At 33.8% G+C, this 25,375-nt stretch overlaps 2 protein-coding genes across 2 annotated transcripts; both read left to right on the forward strand.

Annotated features, from left to right (window-relative positions):
• The first annotated feature begins 1,288 nt into the window (after positions 1-1,288).
• On the forward strand, positions 1,289-1,777 carry LOC111381391. Its single transcript, XM_023005168.1, has one exon. It carries the CDS (start codon positions 1,289-1,291, stop codon positions 1,775-1,777), a length of 489 nt encoding a protein of 162 aa, XP_022860936.1.
• Positions 1,778-2,586: 809 nt separating this feature from the next.
• LOC111381377 (chorismate synthase 1, chloroplastic-like) lies at positions 2,587-16,258 on the forward strand. Its single transcript, XM_023005155.1, has 13 exons — positions 2,587-2,951; positions 4,112-4,262; positions 8,950-9,026; positions 9,144-9,202; positions 9,752-9,835; positions 9,962-10,054; positions 10,635-10,715; positions 13,657-13,788; positions 13,924-14,026; positions 14,170-14,264; positions 14,381-14,446; positions 15,406-15,490; positions 15,766-16,258. The coding sequence occupies exons 1-13, from the start codon at positions 2,810-2,812 to the stop codon at positions 15,912-15,914; spliced, it is 1,317 nt and encodes a 438-aa protein (XP_022860923.1). The 5' UTR covers positions 2,587-2,809; the 3' UTR covers positions 15,915-16,258.
• Positions 16,259-25,375: the final 9,117 nt, after the last annotated feature.

Genomic DNA, 25,375 nt, shown 5'->3' on the forward strand with positions numbered 1-25,375 from the left:
AAAAGCAAATGTGCGATAAGATGAAGTAGAATCTCTCGACGTACAAATGATCCAACTCTACCTAAGGAATGGAGGTTTATTGATGATCCATCAAAAAGTTTAATAGCGCTTCTGGTAGAAACCATTTCAATAATTACATTTATATTTCGAAAATTAAACCAAAGAATTTCCAAGAAGTCGAGTTTGATGAATTTTGGACTCTAGCTATGCAAAAAAAAAAAAAACACTAAATAAATTCGAAAGATATCATATTTGAAATTTAGTTGTTAGACTAAGTGACCAAACAATTAATGGTACAAGTGGCTTTTTAAAAATAAACGAGATGAAATTGGAATAATTATGCGTAACAAGGCTAGATCAATAGCCTAAAAGATGACAATAAAGAAGAAGACATTGATTTTGAAGAAACATTGCACTAGTTGCTATATTAGAATCAATTTGCATGCTTCTTGCTTTTGTTTGTCATAAAAGATTTACTCTCCATCAAATGGACATCAAAAGTGTGTTTCTAAATTGTTTTATTCAAGAAGATATTTTAGAGGAACCCTCTAATTTTAAAAATCACATGTATTCGAACAATGTTTTCAAACTAAGAAAAATTCTTCACCGTTTAAAGCAAGTTCCTAGTGTATAATATGAAAGATTGAGCACATTCCTCTAAAATGATTTTTCAATGAAAAAAGCGAATACTACACTTTTTATCAAAACCAAAAACGATGACATTATTATTATGCCAATTTAGGGGAACAGATTTGACAAATGTTAGATGAAGCACAAATGGGAAAAGTTCAATGAACATTTGAAATAGCTTAAAGTTTAATAAAGGGCCAATTGCAGCTATTATCCCAAACCTTTCAAAATATTGTAGACTTTCCCCTAACCTTTTATTTGTTGCAATCGTCACCCAAAACCTTTCAAAACTTTGCGGATGAAGCCCTAATGGATGGATTCCATCCAGATTTTATTAGTTGACCAAAAAATTGAACTTTGATCACATTTTAATCAATTACAAAAGGACAAAATGGTAACTTTATATTTTTCACATTAAAAACCTTCAAAAAAAATGACAGAGAAGAATAAAATAAAAAGGAAAATTTTTTCTTCTCCCCCACCCCAACCCCTCAACCCAAAACTAGAAATTTTCCATCACCACCACCTAGCACAAGTACCCTATAGCAGAAGCCAATGAGACTAGCCCATTTGGTTCACTGAGTCTCTAACAATTTTACACTCGCCACACCTCTAAAAAACGTTACTAGCAAGCAGGGGCCTCAATCTCTTTCACAAAATGGTCGACCCTAAGCCAAACCCCCATCAAGGGTATTTTATGCGTGGTCCATGGTTGCACAAGAGAGTCCAACTGATTCGTTCAATTGATTTCGTTCACATTTCCAAGCACGGATTTGCTATTCGCACTTTAAACTATATTGGCCATGGCTATTCCAAGGGAGTAATTGTCCACTTGCCCGATATCAATCTTGTGGTAGATGAATGTATTCTATTTTTCAATAAATTTCATGTGCGTTATGCCCCAATTTTGTTGGCGCTTCTATATGCAGAGTCGTTGGGTGGGACAATTGCATTGCTGATCACGCTTCGCCGTGATAAGGATATGCCGGTGAGGCCATTTGGAGACGTCGCATTGAATGGGGCTATGTGTGGTATAAATGATAAGTCCAGACCTCCATGGCCGCTTGAGCATTTCTTATCTATAGCGGCTGGTTTGGTACCTACCTGGTGCTTGGTTTCCACTCATTGGTCGAAAGGAGATAGGTGATTGGTTTTGGGCCAAGTCGTAATAACGGTAGATTTCTAATATTGGGTTGAGGGGTGGGGATGGGTGTGAGAGAGAAGAAGATATTTTTCCTTTTCATTTTATTTTCTTTTTCTTTCTTTTCTTCTTGTTTTTAATTTAAGGTTTTTTAATGTGAAAAATATAAAGTTACTATTTTATTCTTTTGTAATTGATTAAAATATGGTCAAAGTCTAATTTTTTTTTTGTCAACTAACAGAAATATAGATGGAATCCATCCATTAAGACTTCGTCCGCAACGTTTTGAAATGTTTGGGAAGACGGCTGCAACAAATGAAAGGCTAGAAGAAAGTCTACAACTTTTTTAAAAGTTTGGGGTTTCAGCTGCATTATCCCTTTAATAAATACACAGGCCATGATATAAATTAAGATGATTATTGAAACATTTAGCCATCGTTTTGTCTCGTTAATTTCAATTTCATTACATTTTATTTTTCTCTCTCTTATTTTTAACTACACAATCTTCCATAAAATAATATTACACGTAAATCGAAAGCTTTTTCTTCTTTTTCAACCACTCATTTAAAAAAAAAAAAACACCATTCGCTTATTTTCATTTCCACATAATGGGGCCAAACTTAGTGCTTGTTTAGTAGGGATTTTGAGAATTGATTTTTTGATCATTAAAGATAAAATGGATTCTACTCGCGAGAAAATAATTTAAAAATAAAGGATGAAATAGTGAAATAACGTCAAAATTTTGATTTTAATCGGTTTAAAATCGCAACCAAACAAGCACTTAGGCTTAACTCCCGTTTTCTTCTTGTAGTTTAGCCTCCACAAAACAAACTTGCAAAAACGTGGAAGTGGTAGGTGGCAAGACCAGTGTGGGCTCCATTCTTCACCGAACTCCGAATTTGCTAGGCCTCCTCCTCTTACACCAACCGCAACCACTGCAAATACCCATATATACACATACAAATACATACATTACATTCCCACGCTCAAATTTGCTTTCAATTCCACTATCACCAAACCCACCAACGGCGTTGCATAATGGCGTATACCATATCTACCAAACCTTTTCTCGGAGCTCCATCCTCAGACGGATCCTCTCTTGGATTCCTCCAATCGTCCTCCAAGCTTTACATTCCTTGTCTTCGGCTCCCTGCTCGACGATCCCAATCCAAACGCCTTGGTTAGTGATTTGATTTATGTTTTTGATATCCATGTGTGGGATTTAAAATTGGGTTTTGTTTATTGGGATTTGCTAGTGATTTGTTCAGGTTTTATTTATAGCCAAGTTTGAATTTTAATTAATGTTTTGCTTATTGGGATTTGTTAATGATTTATTTCTGTTTTTTCGATTTATCTCAATTCAATTTGCATGTCTGTGGAAATAGCCAAATTCTTGGGTTTTGATTACTATAGACTTTTGGCTAGTGCTTATTAATAGTTAAATTCAGGAAGAAAAAGTTGTGATGGGTCTGCGGGTGTTATCAAGCTGAGCTAATGTGTGCCAAGAGAAGCATAGTTAAACTTTAGGATGCTGAATCTCGGCCAGTTTCATCTAGTGATTTATAATATCTTGATCATGGCTAGTTTATATTTTTTTATCCAAATCCATCTGATTTCTTATAGAGCAGAGGTGAAATCATGACTGGTAAAAGAGGATTAGCAGCGTGTTTTCTAACAACATGAGCTCGAATGAGGACCTGTTTTTTGACTTGTTTCAATGTCCTGTTAAAATGGGGACATGATAAAAGCATGGCAAAATGTTTACCTTCGATGCAAGTGATGAAGAGATTTGTGACAGATATACTCCCTCCTGATTAAAGAATGTTATGACCAAATATTGCATGGTACAGGAAATGCTAAATTGACAAATGATTAGGACAGGATACTGTGCATAACTGCTGGAACTAAAAAAGGATCATTATAAGGGATAAAGTTTGGTAAAAGATCAGTTTTGACTGAGAAAGCAAACTATTGATTCAATTTGAAACAAGACTATCTAATTTGATTGTGGAGTATTTTAATTTCCTTGGCCCATGTCAGATATCTCAATTATATACCCCATGTTGACTACTTTTTTTCAGTAGTTTACTAATCTCTTCCAAGTTTTAAGGTGATTCTCATTTTCTTCGTGGAAAATATTGTATTTTCAACCGTTTGCAATCAGGTTGAATCAAAGGGATACTCTAGCTCTATGAATTTGGTAGAATTATAATCAGTTTCTAGGCCAATGAATAAATTATGCATCCATGAAGAAATTCAAGCCTCACAAATAATTACTATGATGCTGAATTTTTGTAGTATCTGATATTTGTTTCTGAATAAGGAAACATGTATTTGCAGAGATACAGGCGGCTGGTAGTTCATATGGAACTTACTTCCGTGTTACAACATTTGGAGAATCTCATGGTGGTGGTGTAGGGTGTGTGGTTGATGGATGCCCTCCTAGACTTCCCCTCTCAGAAGCTGATATGCAAGTAGATCTGGATAGAAGGTATTTTCTTCTTAGCTATTAGGTTGTGCTTTCATATTCAAATGATTTTCTAGCATTTGTTTATGACAGTGGGAGCAAAGCTTTTTCTAACTAGGGAGAAAAGAAATAAAAACAATGTGACAAAGTGAAGTAGAATTTTACTTCCTCTAATCTAGAGCTTTTTAAACGATTTGCTTCATGGTCAAAAAGTCAAACTATTTTTATCTTACTTTCCCATTATGCCCACACCACACAAAAGAAAAATATTTGAAATAAATAGAATCATTTCTTTATCAATTGAATGAAATTTAGATTGACTAAAGTTAAAGTACAATTCAGATGTCAATGCCGTCCATTGTCTTTTCAAACAGTGATATTCACAACATCGAGTAAACTTGATCATTTGATTTCCAGCAAGTGAACGGGATCGTAAACAAGTAATTAAGTAGTGAGTAGAATGTTGAATCCACGATAACTATGTGTTTGACCAACTTAAAATTAATTGTAACTTTAACTGAATAGCAAACAAATTATTGTGATTTTTCTATATTAATCCCTAAATTATCAATTAAACTAATGAAAGCAAGTAAATGTATTTTTCAAATATGTGAAAAGCATTGCTAAAGATGTTGAATTCCCTTGTTATTTCATTTTCAGTGTAACAATTAAAGTGTTGATTTGAAATCATTCATGCTGATCAATGTTCCTAATTTAATTGAAAGCTTGTCTAAGTAGTGATCAATCTTTTCCTCTCTTATGACATTTCTATCTCTTGATGAAAAATGCAAACATGATAAATCCATTAATAAGTGTTTGAACACCTTTTGATATCATATAAAGCATAGAGATATATCTCTATTCTCTATCGAACTTTAAAATATTTATTATATTATGTTTGAACCCTATTGTCTCTCTCAATAACCATAAAATCCACTGACAATTCAATTAATTATCAAGCAATTGAAAGGAACGATAAAAACTATAATAAACACCCATAAATCAAACCACATTAAAGTCAAAATAATTAATTAAAATTTAAAATATGATAACGAGGGTTATGACACAACGCTTCTCGAATCACCCTAATGAACCAGGAACGTAACATGTGCCAATGGTAGATGTTGATTAGACGTCAGATCCACCACTAAAGCTGACTATAAGTTACTATTAGATATGAGTCATGTAAGATGCTTATAAGAAACAATACGACAATGGGCCCAAAATAATTATTTCCAACTTTTTCAAAATGAATCATATCACTCAATATGTCGCGTGGCCGTGAAACTAAATCATCATGCTCCTCAAGCTATCAAGAACTGATTGCTACCTATAAGAATATGAAAGTGAGATAAAAATAGTTTGAACACTTGTTATGTGTAGGAGGGATGGGGGAAATGATTGACCATTTGTTCCTTCATTATGATGTTGCTCGTTTGTTATGGAACGATATTCTGGCGTCTCAACACATGGATTGGGTGTTGCCGAGGCATATGGAAGACGCGTTAAAGGTATGGAGGAGAAAGTTTGGCGACAAGGATAGCAATTTTGTATGGAACCTTATTCCGGGTTGCATCGTATGGTGTGTGTGAAAAGAAAGAAACGTCCATTGTTTTGATGATAAAACACGGACAATAGAGCAAATTAAAGAATTGTTTTATTTGACATCGTATAATTAGTTTAATGCTGTGACTACCAGGCATATAGACGAGCTATCCAATCTTATGTTTTTCGTTTCTGGTGTAAATTGATAATACACTTCTTGTGTATTTATTATCAAAATATTTGATTACCTTTCATAAAAAAGAAAAATCGTGAAAAAAAAAATGAGTTAATAGTTTAGTGAGTGAAAAATTTTGAAATTTGTTATACTTTCTCATTTATACATATTTATCGAAAATTGAGTTCGTATCATTTAACAGTCCTAAGTATAGCAACATATAATAATAATCAAGATGTCAGTCACCTCATAATGTTGAAAAGTATCATCTCATAGTCAAGATATAATATCAACTCAAATCCATATCATCGTCTCACCACATTACATTTAATCTACAAAAAATATACCATTTGACTGAAATCTATAACCCTTCCCTCGAGCTAGGTACTTTCGTCATAGGCCTTTGTGCCCCCTCCATGAACGAAAGTGGGTCTCAAATACCTCTAATAATCAATCCTAAAATACGGCCATGACCCTTTGTGAACTATATTTACACGATTAAGACTAATGTTCGGTCAAGACCCCTCTATGTAGAATAGAGCACAATCAAGGCCCCTTTGTGAACTAGAAGAAGTATATAATTATCGCAAGTACCTTTTTTGTTGATCTTAATATCACATGTCACATTCCAATTCACAAATATGATATCACATATATCATAAAGAAAATGAAAGAACATTCATAATAATCATGTAATTGTACAAGAAATTTACATAATTGCATACAATGTAATAGTATAATTTATTTATCAATATTTAAAAATATTTGAGTTTTTCCACTCACAGATCCATAGATAGAAATCTGGCTAAATTGAAGAGACTTTCCAAGCTTTCATGTTATTACCTGAAATAACGATATAATTACTGAAATGTAAATCTACCAAGTAATTCCTCCACTTCTATATCTATTCTCCCATCTCTACTTCTCTAATTTTTCCTCTCTTTAATTATTTACCAATAAATCACCACACATGATCAAATCCATTAAATCGCTTTACTTTTTTAAAATCACTACTTTATACATAGACAACCCCTATGCATTATTTAATCCAATACTTAGACTTCAATATTTATCATTTAGTTTCATTCAAACTAGTAAACTCTTAGAAACAACGGTTTGACATAAACAACACTAAAATTTTGGAGTATTGAAGTCTGGCACCTGTTTCTGCATATTGAAAACTATCACTGAAACCATTGACAAAAATAGCACTTTCTGGGGCTAAGTTCAAAAATTAGCACTTGTGTAGGATTTTGTCCAAAAATTGCTTATAATAATTGCTTAACAATGGAGAAATCAACCTCAGTTCCTTAAATTTATTGTTTGACATCATATAATCACAAAAGGTCAAAGAATAAGTATATATTTCATAAATCTATTTTCAAAGTTTCATTAGCTTCATTATATTTTCAACTTCAATATCCATTTTTTTCTTCTAAATCCTTGAATACAAGTAATTATTCATAAACCTAAAAGTCAAATATCATTCCTAAATAAGTAAGTATTTTGCTTACATCTAGGAATTAAAGAAGTCTTAACGCAATTAGTGTTTCCCTTTCTTCCTCATGTTTGTCGATTTTTCTCCTCCGCTCCCAAAAAAAAAAGAAAATCAAAGGGGTCACTTATCCTTTTAAGTGGTCAAGTGGATGACTATTGCATAATTGCAAGTCGAGTCACCCTCCTTCACATAACATAACATTTAGCCCTTAAATTTTCAATAATAGAAACTAAATCTCTAGATTCCTTTATTATATCATTTCTAGCCTTCGAATACTTGTAATTACAAATTAGACCCCCATGAAAATCATTTATTCAACTTAAGTCTTTATTTGGCTTTGATTTTGACTAGTTGAATTACTTAACCTTGACTAAATAATTTCTTAACTTTGGCTATAAATAAGTGGGGCATAATAGTTCATCTCATTCTAGCAATGTATAAAATTAGCATAACATATCGAACTTACAAGAAATCATATTTAAGCAAAAAGACATAACCTGAATTTTTGATAAATTGGAAAGATGAAGATAAATCTTGAAATCTTGGGTCTCTTCTATGGTTTCTTGATACTAGCTCATTTTGTTCTTTGCCCAAAATTCAAGTTTGAATCTTCATTTGATTGAATTCTTGCAAGTTCCCTTCAATTCTCTCACAAAAACTATTATTTTTCCTCATTTGATGATAATTGATGAATATTGGAGTATAATATGTATATGACAGGTGTAGGAGAGATTTATAATGTATTCTGGTGTTAGGTATTTGTAGGAGTTGAATATTGGTTGAAAGTCACGTTTAAATTGGTTTCCAAAAGAGTTCCAGTCGAATAAGGAAAGTTACATTCGTGCATACATATTTTTTGTCTCTGCACAGCAATTAGTATTTTGGTTATAATTTTCTCTCTTAATATTCGATTGAGGCGATTTAAAGTGTATTGAAAAGTTAATTCAAAGAGCTACAGCAAGTAGATTTTTTCCAATTCGGATGTTTACTATGCGAAAAATAGGTCTCAATATTCAGTTAAAAATCTGGAATATAATTTATGTGATTGGAAATTGATTTGTGATAATATTTTGATCATATTTCATACCCTTTTGACTTCCAATTGCATTTAATTAGCTCTTAACAATCTTCAAAGTATCATCTTATGGTCCCAATCAATTATTGAATATTTGCAATTTTATCCTCAAACTTTAGACTTCACCATTTTATCACTGTTTTTCTCGTCTTTCTTTTAGTTCCACTTCTAATCATCGACTTTTACATAATGAACAAATTGTACAATAAATTATGCTATAATTTCTTGAAAGAACTATTAAATGTCTATATTTTTAAGACCAAATAAGTGTATAAAATACACTAATAAAAAAATAATAGTCAAACTAAAGATCTGATAGTGGTAACTGTTTATGGACTGTGTATTATATGGAATTATAAGTTAGATACTGATGCTTAAGGCTGATTATAGTTATAAAATTCTGAATTGTTGTTCTCAGGAGGCCAGGTCAAAGCCGAATCACCACCCCAAGAAAAGAAACTGACACATGCAGAATAGCATCAGGAATTGCTGATGGTTAGTCCTTGATTACATCCCCACAAACTCTTTATTTTGTTCATTGCACTCCCATTCATTGAAACTAAATGCGCTTGCCTTCTTGAAGTGGACTGATGCATCATTTATTGACTACAGGGCTTACCACTGGATCTCCGATCAAGGTAGAAGTTCCCAACACAGATCAGAGAGGCAATGTAAGTATATAAGCTTTACTCCTTTTTTCATTTGAAGTTTTTAGGGGGAAATAATAGAAACATCACTACCAAAATGATTCATAAGTCGTCTGGTTTAGAACTTTATTGTTGTGGATCTTTGAGGTTGATCCCTGTAGTTTCGTTGCAGCTTTGATTCAATAACTACGCTCAGATAGTTACGCATCGAATATGCAGTGCATTGTCATTGTTCCATCTTTATCTTATTTTATATGAAGAGTTGATATGATCTTGCACATATTTTGCAAAGCAATTGTGGTAATAATCTGTTCCGGAATGATATGCACTGTCATCATGACGTCTTCACATTTAATGGGTCTTCATGATTACCTTTAAAGATAGAATGTATCAGACTATCTTAATTATCAGTTCATGATTGTCTTTCTTTAATTTCCCTATGTCAACATTTCCTAGATTAGTTAAACAAATCTTCCCATAGTAGGGACAATTTCAAATGTGCCAAGAATCTGATATGAGCATGCATCTTATCATGGTGTTTGTAAAGTTTAACTGATATGACTGGGTTTTCAGGACTACAGTGAAATGTCATTAGCTTATAGGCCATCTCATGCTGATGCAACTTATGATTTCAAGTATGGCGTGAGATCAGTGCAGGTAGGGTCCTCTACAGTTGGACACTAGTCAATTTTTTCATTAACCAACTCTAAATATAGTTGATCTACTGATCTATTTGAGTTATAAAACTATTTTCGGGTTATTATCCTGCCTCTGCTAATTCAGGGCGGTGGTAGATCTTCTGCTAGAGAAACCATTGGGAGAGTTGCTGCTGGAGCTGTTGCTAAGAAAATTTTAAATCAATATTCAGGAACAGAGGTAAGCTCTTTGATGTTGTGATGGAAGAGCATATATATGTTTAAACATTTTTGTTGGGTACTGCTTCAGATGCAGGATTTTATGTATACAATGTGTGATTATAGGACTTTGCACTTGCACATTTAGACCTGCATTTTGACCTTTATGTAAGCAATGCATGCATATTCTTGTGGATAGACCTATTAACTTGTAGGTGGTGCTTATTCTTGCATTTTGAAATTTTCTTTAGGGGTTTTATATTGATTTGATTTTAATTGTAAAGGCCCAATTGACTAGTGTTTTACTCAGACCTGACACTTTTGACATATTGTTCTATACTTTGATGTCTTTATTAAAAATTAATCACGTGGGATTCCTCTCCTTTACACATTTTGCTTTTTTGGCATCTAAGAAGTCAGAATGCTAGACATGACTGGATAATTAGAACAATTTTTTGGGTGGAGTAATCATTGCTTGTATATACATGTCTAATTGTTCCAGGCTGTCATGTTCTTTTCAAGTCACATTATGATTAAAGAAGCATATACGTTGATGAACTCAACTGGGGCATTCTTTAATTTCTTGATGTTTTGTGTTGCAGATTATTGCTTATGTTTCACAAGTGCACAAGGTTGTCCTTCCTGAAGATTTGGTTGATCATGAAACATTGACTCTTGATCAGGTATACATTTCTGTCTGTGTATGGTTTATTTTAATATATTGTGAATATCAATGACATCCTCATGTACTTTGGAGCACATCTTAGGTAGGATGAGCACTTATACACTGCATTCATGAATAGTCTGTAAAGCTGTCCTCACTCTATCTGCAATGCATGCGAATTCTACTTTTCAGATGGTTTTAGTTTAACGTCCAGTCGGTTGCCTGAAGTACATGTCCAGCTCATAGCTTCTTAACATCGTTTACGATTTCAACTCAGGCTTAATGTGTGTAGGCATATAGAGTTCATTTTGAGCAAGAAACTGCAATATAAAAGAGATATATCTGTCTAATTTGATTCTGATTAAGTAAATTAACAACTTTGAAATATGGTGCAGGTTATTTTAATTTATTTCTTTTTTTATCATAGCGGCGCAGGCCCTAGCACTTCCAAGGCCTCTTTGAAGGACCAGCCCGTCCATGTCCTTCACTCTTGGAATGGACAGGCCGGTTCTTTAAAGAGGCATTGGAAGTGCTGGGGCCTGTGCACCTACGATAACTATTAAGGGGTTTCCCCTCTCTGTCAAGCCAAAGAAAGAATGGGAACCCTTAGATAAAATGGGGAATCGAATGGTCCTTTGACCTTCGTTTGATTCCGAAGGCCGAAATAGATCTCATGAGACACCCCCCCCCCCTCCCCAACCCAACTATTACTATGAAAAAATTTCTTCTAAAAACTATAGATGAGGAGAAAAGTATTTTGCACTAGGACATCTTGAAGTCTGAAAATTTGTAAAAGTAATGATTAAGGAGAAAAAACATCAATTTATACCACCTTCAACATCACACCTTTCTTTCTTTTATTTCTTCTTCCTTGGTAAAATTTAAAAAAGGCGTTACTCCACAGTTGTCAGTATAGGTCACATTACCTATTAGGTCTTCCTAGTTATTCCCATATCCACCTTATGAAGGATAATTTGTGGAGGTCTTCATCCAAATTTATTTCGATTTTTCCGTTTAGTCAACATATCTGATGTCAAATTGATTGTGTCTTCTCTCAGACAATATGTAGCATTTTATAACTTTCTCATGGGATACTAACCTTCTTGATTATATTACCCTGAAGGAGTTCAAACAAGGAAAGCACACATATTAGGTTTCAGCTATCCATATCATCCAGAATGAAATTATAAAATCTTTCCAAAACGACACCTCAACAATGGTTGACATGGGTTGAGTTCACGTGTTAGGTTAACTGGTAAGTACTGGTGACATCTATTATTTAGGTCAGTAATTTGAGAATAGGTAAAATATATTAAAATGAATAAACTAATAGCGAAAATATCATTTGTCAAATGAATAAATACATAACACGTGAGGTCTATCCTGATTTGGCCTTCTCAGCTATCACCATCAATGAGCCTCTTGTACTCCGTATTGCAACCCTTAAGGCATTTTACTGATGTAGTTGCTGAATGTGGAGGCATAAGACATGCTGCATACTACTGGAAGTATGGCATTAAACTCTTTCATGTTGGATGAGTTTAGTTTGATTGATCAAAAAACTTACGAAAGTCTACTAAATTGCACAAAAACCTTAGAGTGCGTTTGGTTTATCATTTTGAAACCATTTTCAGTTTTCAAAAACACTCAAAACGTGTTTGGTATGTTATTTTCAAAAATACAGTTTTGTAAACAAGGGAAATTTTATAACACAAAACTCAAAACGACTTTTTAACGTTTTGAGTGTTTTCTCAAAAAATTCAAAACAAGAAAAATGAGCTTAAAAATTTTCCAAATTAAAATAATTACTAAAATCACACCAAACTTACCCAAAATACAAATACCCGTCTCCCTCTCCCTCTCCATCTCCATCTCCATCTCCATCTCTCTATCTCTCTTCCTATACTCCTCAAAAATATCATAAAACTATTTCTAAAGTTTTTAAACCAAACACGTTTTCTTTTTTTTCTTTTTTTCTTTTCTTTTTTTTTTTTTTTTTTTTTACATGTTTGATTAACTGTTGGAAATTTGCAGTTGGTTAAGTGTTTTGTTCCTTGATAAATGTGATTCAAAAATTCTAAAATGTAAATGATGAGATGGAAATTTTAACATGTTCTCTTAGGTGATGAATGGAGTTACAAAAGTACGAGACATCTTACTTTCCCTAATAAATGTGTTTCAGATATCTTCGAAAACAAACAACGAAAATAGATTTTTTCAAAATGTTCTCTTTGATGATGAATGGAATTACTACATTACTTGACACCATAGTTTCCTGTTAAGTTGTGAACAAATAACATGATCATCTCAGGCTCCATTTGTTTCAAATTATGCCACCAGATTATGGTTATCTTGACAATTAATAGAAAAGGTGATTAAAATACCATTAGTTATTGTTTAAGTAAACTCCTTATTGCATCAACCTAACATCTTACTTGGTCTGGAAAAAAGATTGGATCAGCTCAAATAATTCAAAATAAATACGACCTCAGTTAACTTGACCTTTTTTTTCTTATTTTTGGGAGGAATACACTACTCTCAGAAAATTGACTTAATGAAATGCCCTGCAGGAATGTTTACCCCTATGATTAACCAATTGGTTTTCCTTAATATTTACATAATTTTTCCCTAATATTGAGAACGCTATATTTATGGAAATGGAGGTGAGGGTGATATAAAAATATCGAGATTCCACATTGCTGCCTCAATAGAGCTAGCTTTTTGACTCATGTTGAGAAGTAGAAATCTTTTCTTGATTACATACCTTTAGTGTTGGGTTTGATGTCTAATCCTCTTCATTCTTGCTTTTGTGTTTCTTGCCTTTCTTTTCGAGTAGTCTTTAATTGCCTTGTTAGGTGAGAATACCTTGTTAGGTAAGAATATTTAGCTCTTGTATTTTGAGTACTAATCCTTGGGCATAGCATGCCATTGAAAACCTTTTATTATCCAAATGTTGGCAGATTGAGAATAATATTGTGAGGTGCCCAAATCCTGAGTATGCGGAAAAAATGATTGCTGCAATTGATGCTGTTAGAGTGAGAGGTGATTCTGTTGGTGGTGTTGTCACCTGCATTGTTCGTAATGTTCCACGGGTAACACCTCTCCCTCAAACTGCGACCCACCCACCTTCTCTCTGTTTTTCTTATGTTATTGTGCTGCAATGCTTGTGCTCATGCATCAGTCTTTGATTTTGGAAATTCTCTGAAAAATCTGTCATTCCTTGTTAGGGGCTTGGTTCTCCAGTCTTTGATAAACTTGAAGCGGAGCTGGCCAAAGCTGTTATGTCTCTACCTGCAACAAAGGGATTTGAGTTTGGAAGTGGATTTGCAGGTTTATAAACCTACGGTGTTCCAATTTTCAGTTTCTATTATTTATGTGTAGCTAATATGTTTCAGAAGTGTAACATTTAGATGAGAACCTTTTGTTGAGACAGAGATGACAGTTTTAGATTCTGTTCAATGAAAATCTGCCAGGTACATTCATGACTGGTAGTGAGCATAATGATGAATTTTATATGGAAGGAAACAGCCGAATCAGGACTAAAACCAACCGATCTGGTGGTATACAGGTATTGATTCTTGACTTCTTGTTCTTCTAAAAATGTTAATATTTGGATATGATATATGGTGAACATTATCGTTTTAAAGTTTTCCTCTTTTCCAATGATTCCAAACACACGTGCAGGGTGGAATATCAAATGGAGAAATCATTAATATGAGAATAGGTTTCAAGCCAACATCTACAATTTCTGTATGCCTCTTCCTCTTCCTCTTCCTCTCCCTCTCACCCTCCCCCTCCCCCTTCACCACCACACAGTCGCACGCACAAACTCCCTCTCCTTTCTCTTTTATGTCTTATGCACATGACTCTTTACCTGAAGCCTCAGAAATGTCATTTCAATTAGTGTATTCGGATCAGTTGTACGAGAACTTATTGAAGTCATAATTCAAATAAGTTTGTCCCCCTCTATTAGCTTAAGCTTTGAGACGAGGTGGTTCAACATGATACGAGAGTAGATGGGTTATAAGTTCCAAATCTCCTCGACATTGATTTTTAGATATTGTTCAAATCCGAGGGATATGGTGAAAAAAAGGAATCTAGCATGCATATAAGGGGGTGTACTAAAGACATAATATAAGTAAATAAGTTGTTGTGCCCTCTAATAAACAAATCTTTTGGACGAGGTCGATCAACAAGACAAGAAGTTTTCTGAATAATTAATTATCAAATTGAGTAATATTTTCATGTATAGATGCTTATTATTTTCCACAGTAATTCTTAATCGGCAAAGACATCTAAAGTGATTAATTTTTTATGAGCTACCAAATAAAAGTATAAAACTATAAAATGTATTCCAACCCCAAACATATTTCAAAATGGATGTGCACGACAAGGCTGTCAAAAGGAAAAATAAAATAAAATGCTTCAACTTTCCCTAGATTGTTAATTTTTTGTACGTCACCGACCTGTGTTTCTTGAGTCTGCATGTATAGATAGATTGTGGCACCTTGATACATCTTCCTTGTACCGTTTCTTATGGCGTACAACTTCCATTTGATGCACGAACTTGAACAGAAGTTTTCGTGGTGTTTTGAGCTATGTTTAATGTTTCACCTACAGCAATACTAGAATCATAGAATTTCACTGGCAGAATACTTTTCATCTATTGAATGAGCATTTATATTATGATCGTTTCTAATTTTATGCAGAGGAAACAGAGCACTGTGACTAGAGATAAACATGAAACAGAGCTCATAGCCCGAGGCCGTCATGATCCCTGTGTTGTTCCACGAGGTTTGTCTTTGAATCCTGTAACTTTTTGTGGTAGTCAAAATTCACTTCATCTGAACAACACCATTTGCTAATGATTGGCCATAACTCTTGACTACTTGTGAATTGTGAAGTTTTTTGGGAAGTATGGATGTGCCAAGGGAATATTGGCATAATTGTGTTTCACTATATGTAGATATTAGTTTTCTAGATCCGGGAAGTGGTTATTTAGACAAGAAAACCATACAAGCATTAATGAACTTTATAGGCCACTAACCTGCCTAATGGTTGTGATGTAGCTGTTCCAATGGTTGAAGCTGCTGTAGCCCTGGTGCTAGTTGATCAACTAATGGCGCAATATGCACAATGCATGTTGTTTCCCATCAATCCAGCATTACAAGAATCAATGGAATTGAACAAACAGGAGCCAGTACAGGTTCCCCATTGATGTTCTCTCTGATTAATTGCTCTATACCTCAAAGCAATGGTGGTTTTTTCTTTCTTTCCCTCTAATGAGGGTACCCATTGTTGAATTCTCCAAGCTTCTGTCTTAAAAGTTCTTATTGCTATATGCAAAGTAGTGAAGTCGAAGGTTGTGTTTCATCATGTCATTATAAACCTAGTTTTTATAGAGCGAAAACGAGATTTGTTACTTTGTAGGTTTTATTGTCTTCATTTCATCAGACTGTTTGTATCATTGTAAACCTGTTTTATCGTAGTGACTTATAATTGTTACACTTGGACACGAAGAACGTTGTTTGATAAGCTTAAAAAGTGTAATTTGTCTCATCAGCACTGATGTTCAATAAAACTTCATTGTTTTCATGTTTCTTAGCCAAAATTAACTTCAGCTTGGTTTGTGCGTGATACTATAAGCCTGAAATGTGATTGATCTCCATTCCTGAATCTTCTGGCTATTGGCTTTCAAGTTTTGATCAAATACTTCTCAATGTCAAGTAGCTTTGTACTCTTTTTGAAGTTTCATCCTTTCACCAATCTTGTATTGTAAACAATAAAAGTGTTCCTCAACCTAAATTGAGATAGGGGAAGTTCCAAGGTTGGAGAAAAAGAGATCATTGTCAAGTGGTCTGAAAGGAAAGACCTCATGTACATTTTTACGTGATTATGTTCAACTCTTTTCTGCTACTCGATCCATAGCCACCTGTTAACCCCAAGAGCAACATCTGCCAACCCATATACCCGTTGTCAAGGTAAAAGACAACATACAAAGGAAGCAAAAAGATAGAAGACTTGCATAAAGATCTTAGGGCTTGTTTGGAAGCGATTTTTTCACCCAAAAATTGATTTTTTGCCTGTTATTTTACTATTTCAGTCGTCATATTTGACTTCTTCTCTCACAGATGAACTACACTTTTCTCTTAACGATCAAAAAATCAATTCTCAAAATCACTCTCAAACAGGCTCTTAAATTGTTCGTCAAGCTCAAGCTGTCAAAGAAAAATCACCATAAAGCGTAATTCTTAACTGAATCAGTTATGAGATTACTAATTAGAGACAGCCACATGGAGTTACGCAAGAATTATCAAATTACCCCAAAAAATTAGAGGGAAATCTATAAACACTCGTCCGCCCTATTTGAAGAATGGCATGTAATTTAAATATCAACCTTTCAAATAGCTATTTCTCCACTCGTTCTAGTTTGAGCATTTAGGCTAGCAAATTTAGGAAGTAAAACTCATAGTTAAGTGAAGATTTGTTGATTGTAATTGTATTGATCTTTGATTGTGATTGTTTATCGATTAAATCATTTGATTCAATTTTTAACTTCAATAAATTCGCGTTGTCTGTGGGAAATCAAACGAAGTAAACCACAAAATTTGCCCACTGAAATTTAAAAGCATCAAGTTTCTGAGAAAATGAATGAAATAGAAACAGATCAAGAGATGCTCAAAACATTGATATTCGGAATAGAAGAATCTAGCAGCGATTCAGTCAAAACCGATATAAATCTAAAAAAGAAGTGGGAAGAAATAACGACAAGGTTTTTAGTAGAGATTTCCCCTACCGAAGACCATCTCCAAATAAATGAAGCACCCACTGCAAAGATAATCCGTGAGATGACTGCCAAATTGAAGGCTCTGGAGACGGAAAACGCGTATTTACGTAGAAGGAATGATGAGCTAAAAATGAACTGGCAGCGAAGAGAAAATCGAGGAAAATTTGGAAAAATTGTTGGACGTCAATTCCTTTTATTTTTATTTACCCGCAAGATTTTTTTTGTTAAAAAAAATACTAACAAACAAGAAAAATATAAAATATAAAGCACAAATTAAATTGACGGTCAAAGCTCTTCACTGTATGAAAATTATTACAACCATATAGAATTTTACTCATCAACCCAATCCTTAATTATTACAAAGAAAAAAATGAAGTCGAGTTTTACCACACCCACTTTTCTACTCTGTGTATGAAAACTCAAGATGTTAGGCTTACAATATTTCTTTCTTGCGTTAACTCTCAAGCCACATACAAAATAATGAAATACATCCATTATTTATAGGATTAATATCCAAGTAGAAGATTTTAATTTCAACTCAAACAATGACTCGTTTATGTGTAATAGTCCAAAACCGACTTTAAATGGGAGACCAAGTACTACAAAGATTCTGCTCTTAATTTTAATTATAAATTTTCCATACAATCATTACCTTTTATTATTTACAATAAAAGTTCTCCGACTTTTGACTTTTGAGGCAATTACACAACAATCTCCACCTTGCCGAAAATGAGTCAAAATCTCATCATCTCTTCTACAACTTTTAATCACAATACTTTGGAAAAACAGGTAAGCCTTTGACACACTTTAACGGTCTTATACTCCATCATATGACTATAACCACTCATAGTTATTCACAAACTCCGAGCATTTCATCAGCTACATATCGAAACAACCCTGCTAATAGTTATAGTGCAACACTCACAGTGACTTTCCTAGAAAGCTCATCAACCATTGACATTACAACACTACTACATACCTACATACTTTGCTTCAAATGTCAGTTAATGCATGTGTAAATATGCTAACCCGCACTAATAAAAACACATCCTCTATCATGGCAACATGCCATGAGGATGTTCCTATCTTACTTTATAGCACCTCATAAGCGTCCTCCTCCTCCAGGAGAGACGCATTGTCTAACCCCAAACAGTTAGCCGACCTTGATCCACCTTTTGGAGAATTTCTCTTCATGTGGCTAGTCTGACCGCAATTCCAACAAATTGTGTTCTTCTTTATGAAGTTGCCCTTCTTCCCCTTTTCAGTCATAAGCATCGCATTGTCAGATGGAATATTCTATCCTCCTAATATTCTTTCTTCTGAGATTAAGTTGCTTATCACTTTTGCGAAACTCATAGTTTCTTTTCCATATATCAAGATTGGCTTGATATGTTCGTAAATAGACGAAAAAGACCAGATGATCCATATTGTCTTATCCTCATCATCTATCTTCACTCCAATAGCATCCAATTCTAAAACAATTCCATTAAGAACACTCAAATGGTCCGAGATTTTCATACCCGCTTCCATGCGCGATAAATGAAATTGCTCATTTAGATACAATCGATTTGAGAGGCTCTTCGTTTCTAGCTTCTCCCATAGTTCATTTTGTAGCATATATCCCATGAATATTTGCAAGAACATTTTTAGCCAGACAGAGACAATCATGCTTGCACCTTCAAATCCAATTCTTCCCAATCCTCATCACTCATACTGGATTCAGCTTCCTTGCCAAAACTCTTGGTTGGTTTTCTTTTCAAAACCTTTTGTAGTCCAGTTTGAATAAATAAATTCCTAACTTATACTTGCTATAGTCAAAATTGATTCTTCCTGTCAAATTTCTCCACGTCATATTTCAACGATGACATTTTTTTGTTGTTCCAATAGTCCGAACCACCTGACACTCTAATATCACTTGTTTGGAATTTTACGCCAATTCTTATTTCTATTTACCCGCAAATATTTTGTTGTTCAATGGAATATTAGCAAACAAGAAAAATAAAAATATATAACGCACAAATTGAACGGACTGTCAAAACTTTTCACTATATAAAAATTGTTACAACAATATAGAATTTCACTCATCAATCCAATCCCCAAATATTACAAAGAAAAAAATAAACTCGAACTTTACCATACCCACTTTTCTACTCTTTGTATGAAAATTCTCAAGATATTAGGCTCACAATATTTCTTTCTCGTGTTAACTCTTAGGCCACACCCAAAATAATGAAATACATCCGCTATTTATAGGATCAATAACCAAGTAGGAGAGTTTAATTTTAATTCAAACAAGGACTCCTTCATGTGCAAGACTCCAAAACCAACTGTAAATTGGAGACCAAGTATTGCAAAGATTCTACTTTTAAATTTAATTAGAAGCCTTCCATACAATCATTATCTTTTATTATTTGTAATAGAAGTCCTCCCAACTTTTGACTTTTGAGACAATTATACAACAAAATTTAAAAAAGCGAGAAAGCTCTCACAACTAAAAGCCCAACAGGAAGAATTATAAGGCAAGGAATTATAGCAATTCCAACAGTAGGCCTTAAAAAGGTCAAAAGGCCAATTCATCACGGAAAATGGAGTGCACAATAACCAATGAATTCAACTAGCGGCCGATTTCTCTACCAGCAAGCAAATCTGGAAACGATACAGTCAGTCATGAATCTAGGTAGTATAAGACAAAAGGAAGGAGAATTTTCAAAAGTTATATTACACGATTTAGAGATGAGATGCTTACTAGTGAGATTGAGCAAGAAAAGGTAGTAAAGGAAATGCTATGGAACGGCTTACAACTAAGCACTTCTCTTTGGAATGCTGCCCACAAAAGGTATCCATTCTCACTTTTCCAATTTCTAGATCTAATAGTTAATGAGATCCAGGTGGAAAATGTGTTGGAAAATCGGAGAAGAATGCAATTGGCAAAGCAAAATCCTACCTAGAATACAAGAGGAGAAACGATAACATTCGTATCTGGACTATCCAGATCACAATGTCATAGCTCCAAACAGTGTAAGGACCCAATATGCACTATTGCCATACATTTCTTGCTGAACTTTGACGAAGCATATCCATCGTCTAATATACGCACGCTAAAATTCTACAAATTCCATTGCTCTGAAAGTCATGACACAAATGAATGCTACAAAGTGTTAAAAATAATTGGCAAAAAGATAAGACTATCATGCCAAGGATTCAGAGGCCTGCACGACTACCAAGGCATGTAAGATACTACCACAAGCTAATTTAGGCTGCATGTGCCCAACTTTCGCGAATAAAAATCAATATCATAATCAAAACCCCTTACGCAGAGGAAGGTAATGAAGGCATACATAACTTAAACTCCGAAGTACCAAGAGAGCACTTGTTTAGATATTTCAAGATCTAAGGTAAACTCGAAAACACAAGGTTTGTATAAAGATACGAAGGGAGCAAAAAGACACAAGGTTTGTATAAAGATCTTAAACTGTTTGTCAAGTATAGGTTGTCAAAAAAAAAAAAAAAAATACATGAATGAGTGAATAAAGCATGATTTTTAACCAAATTAGTTATAAGATTACGATTTAGGGTCATCAACCTAGTGCAATGCAAGAATTATCAAACTACCCCAATGCATGGAGGAAAATCTATAAATAATCCTCCTTCATTTAAAGAAGCGAAAATTGCAATAGCGATCCCAAACTTTGAGTTTTTTGTAAATTTTATCTTAACCTTCAATTTCTGCCAACATCAATCCCAAACCTTTAAAAAATTAGCATCTGGATCCAGATTCCATCCATTTGGACCGTTAGTTGACCAAGAAAAAGTGTTTTAACCAAATTTAAAAAGGACAAAATTGTTGATTTCCACATAAAATAACTAAAACAATTTTCAAAAAAAAAAAAAAGAGAGAGAGAGAGAGAGAGAGAATGACATTGTTCATCTTCCCCCAACCACTCCCACTCCACCCCCAACCCAACCTGCTAAATCAAACCTTAATCCACTCGCCCTAGCCATCAAAACTAATTCTCACTTAATTCATCTTGAAAAATGATAATATATTGATATAACTTCACAATCTAGATGTGGTATCACAGATCTTCAAAATTTTTCTAAGAAAGCTTTTTTGCCATTCACTCCACTATTCCTTTTGAGCTAATGATTATGAAAGTTACTTCCTCAATATTCTCTGGTTTTTCTCCAGATTTGGTGGATAGAACATGGCTGAACCTTTTGTACATTTCTGGCCTTTATTTGTCAACAGTCTGTTGTTCATTGTAATTTTCTTGTGAAATATAAGAAAAATGATATCGATATCTCGAGATAAGTGTACATTGCGAGAGGAAGAGGCTGTCCGATTATTAGCAATAGTATCAGTTGGCCATTTGATCTAATGATTATGAAAGTCTACTTCCTCAATATTTTATGGGTTTTCTCCAGATTTGGTGGATAGAAGATGGCAAAACCTTTTGTAAATTTTTGGCCTCTATTTGTCAACACCTGTTGTCCATTGTTTTTCTTGTGAAATATAAGAAAAATTATAGCAATATCTCAAGAGAAGTGTAAGTTGCCTTCGAGAGGAAGAGGTTGGCTGATTATTAGCGATATTATCAGTTGGGTTGGGGGATGGGGTTTGGATTGGAGTTGAAGTGAGGGTGGGGTAGGTTTGGGAATATGTACTATTCCTCTCATTTTTATTTATTTATTTTTGAAAATTGTTTTAACTATTTTACATGAAATAATTATGACTTTACCATTTTATCCTTTTAAAATTTAGTCAAAACACTTTTTCTTGGTCAACTAACCATCCATTTGGATCCTATGTGCTAATTTTTCAAAGGTTTGGAACTGACAGTGGCACAAATTGAAGGTTAAAATAAAGTCTGCAAAAAAATTCAAAGATTTGGGACCGCTGCTGCAATTTTTCCTTTAAAGAATGGCATACAATTTAAATATCTCCATTTCAATTAGTTATTTCTCCTCTTGTTCTAGTTTAAGCATTTAGATTAGCAAATTTAGGAGGTAAAAGTCATAAGGTAAACGGATTTGTTGATTATATTTATATTAATCTTTGATTGTAATTATTTGCAAATAAATTTATTTGATCCAATTTTTACCATCAACACCGCCATTCCTTTAACCTGCTTCCATGATAACAATTACTTACTCGAATCTTAAATTGTCTAATTTAAGGTCGTGTCACGTATTTTTAAGGATAGACATGTTCAATGTACAAATTTTAATTTAATAGTAAAATGTGCAATATTAAATGATTAAATACATATGCTAGTCTTCAAATTCTTAAGGTGTATTTTCCTTATCGGAAAAATGTACCTAACAATATTAAAATTTAAAGATAATAGGAGAATGAGAAGTTTGTTCATATACAATCTTCAATTTAACACAAATTGAAGGATGATTGGCCCCATGGGGCATAACTTAGTGGTGCAAAGGATAGGAGTGAGGTAATCTCAACCTTGCTAACATCCGTAGTGTGAGGGTTCAATTCTTGAGATATGAAATTAGACTCTTTGTGGGCACCAGTGTACGGGCAAGCTCTTGTCCCCTGACTTGTTGGGGCATATCCCGCAATTTACCTCCCTCATGATCTCCAAGGGTGAGGTGGTGGAGGCTCTCAAGGTTGGAGTTCAACCTTCAAATTAAAGGATGATTGTACCCGTTTGGAGAGCTGAGAAGTCTCGAGTTTAGTGGATTAAGTCCAGTGAACAATGTCAATTTATATTTTCGTCTTTGAAGAGACAAGATTGGTAACTTGTGAAATTTGGAAGAGTTTGATTAATCGATAAGGTGTGTGACATTGATAACTGGACACAAGCATATCTACGCTCTTATTCGACAACCATTATTAGGGAAAAATAATGTTTTGAACAATAAATTTTAAGAGAATGTGTGGTTAAAAATTAGGAAAAAATTTTAAATTTATGTACAGAATTTTTTATTGTGTAAATGTGTAGTTGAAAATAAATATATAGAAAAAAGAGTTTTCAAATAATGATTGTCAAACAGAGGCTATATAAGTAACAAATATTAATAAATTACTCCAAATTGGTTACTAAATATTATTTTGCTTCTATCTTCATCTAATTTACGAATGAAAAATCACCATCATTAATTTATAATTATCAGTTCCTATGTGTAAACATAGTATAATTGGATGTGTGACTTTAGGGTAAAATGTGGTGGTTGAAAAAATAAAGAAAAAGGAAAAAATGAAAATTGACTTCCTAAATAAATGTTAGTAAAAAATAGACTCAATTTTTCTTTTTTCTTTTTTCCTTTTAAGGTTTGGTGAGCAGCTAGAATAACTAGTGAAGTACAACTTAATACTAGACGCTATGACCTGAAATATAAGCAAATTGGAATTGGTGATCATTGGTGCATGGATGGCAAAATGTCCTACCCGGCGTTGAGCTGTCCTAAATGGGAGGATAAGAAACTAATTATGACCTATCCTGTGTTGTTGTGTCCTGATTATTTTTTATTTTATTCTTGTGCTCATAAAATTAATTTTTAAATTTAAATTAAAAAACAAATAAGTAACTAGGACGGGTAAATAGGGAAAAATTCTCGTCTGCTGCTCAAAAATCCCCAGCAGGGTGAGGGATGAAAAGGGTTGTCTCATCACTGGTGATATAATGTAGACTTCGACCACAAAGATCAAGCAAGAGGAAGTTGTCCAAATGTTGATAGCCTTTCTTAGAGTAGCCAAAAAAAATGAAAGCCAGTAGACACTCTCCTTTTATCACTTCCATTGCTGAAACTGGACCTCTCGCCCTAAACTAAACCAAAGGAAAGTGCTACAATTGTAGTAACATCTTATCTTAATTATAGGCATCATAAGAAAGGAAGAAAATTACGGTCACTGTCAAAACTCCAAGCTCGCTCTCCCTTCTCTATTTTGATTTTGAAGGATCCCTCATATTGAAGAGGCTTTCGGACTTGTAATGTACAACTAAAAATAAGAAGAGGATGGATAGTATAACAAACGACATTGCTGTAGGAGAGAAGACTAATGAATACACATAGCTTAATCCATAATTTTATTATTCCAGTTTGATTTATATGCAGAAAGTAATTTCTAGAACTGCATGGATACAATTGTCATTCACCTCTAAATCCTAATAAACTTTCCTTTTACAACAAAAAGAAGATTTATATATATATATATAAAATAAAACCACAAGTACGGGAAAGGAATTTGAAACGGCCAAGATATGTTGGATGGTGACCAAGCAATTTCCATATGAAAATTAAACTAGTAAAAAATTAAAGGGAATAGGAATCTGCTAATCATTTGAATAAAAGTTCGAAATTGCTTTAGTTTGAATATCACGCGGCGTTTACTTCCATATCCCGTTAGCGTCACCAGTTTGTTTGCGACTTTTGAGTTGGGGACTTTGTCTCTGTCAAAATAATTGGTGAAATTCATTTTCATTGCCTTTTGTAAAATACATGTACTCAAGATTCAGATATGAGAAGGACTTCACAAGAGAATGCTAAGGTTCAGCTATATGGACACGAATTGAAATATGTTTGTTTCTTTCCGGCACATCATTCCTTTTTTCAACAAATAAGAAGTCAACACTTCAAAACATAATATATTGTTGTTTTCTCCATTGCCCCAAAGAAGTAATGTGTCAAGATGTCATAGAGTCTGTTTGGGAGTGATTTTGAGAATTGATTTTTTGACCGTTAGGAGAAAAGTGGGGTCCACCTATAAGAGAAGAAGTCAAATATGACGGCTGAAATAATGAAATAACGGTCAAAAAATCAATTTTTTGAACCAAAAAATCACTCCAAACAGACTGATAGTATATTAAGAGGTAACAAATGTAAACTCCATTATTTGACTCAATGTGCTATCTATTAATTATTCTTAGTCACTT

The sequence above is a fragment of the Olea europaea genome, unplaced genomic scaffold (genome assembly GCF_002742605.1).
Source record: "Olea europaea var. sylvestris unplaced genomic scaffold, O_europaea_v1 scaffold23, whole genome shotgun sequence".
Taxonomy (NCBI): Eukaryota; Viridiplantae; Streptophyta; class Magnoliopsida; order Lamiales; family Oleaceae; genus Olea; species Olea europaea.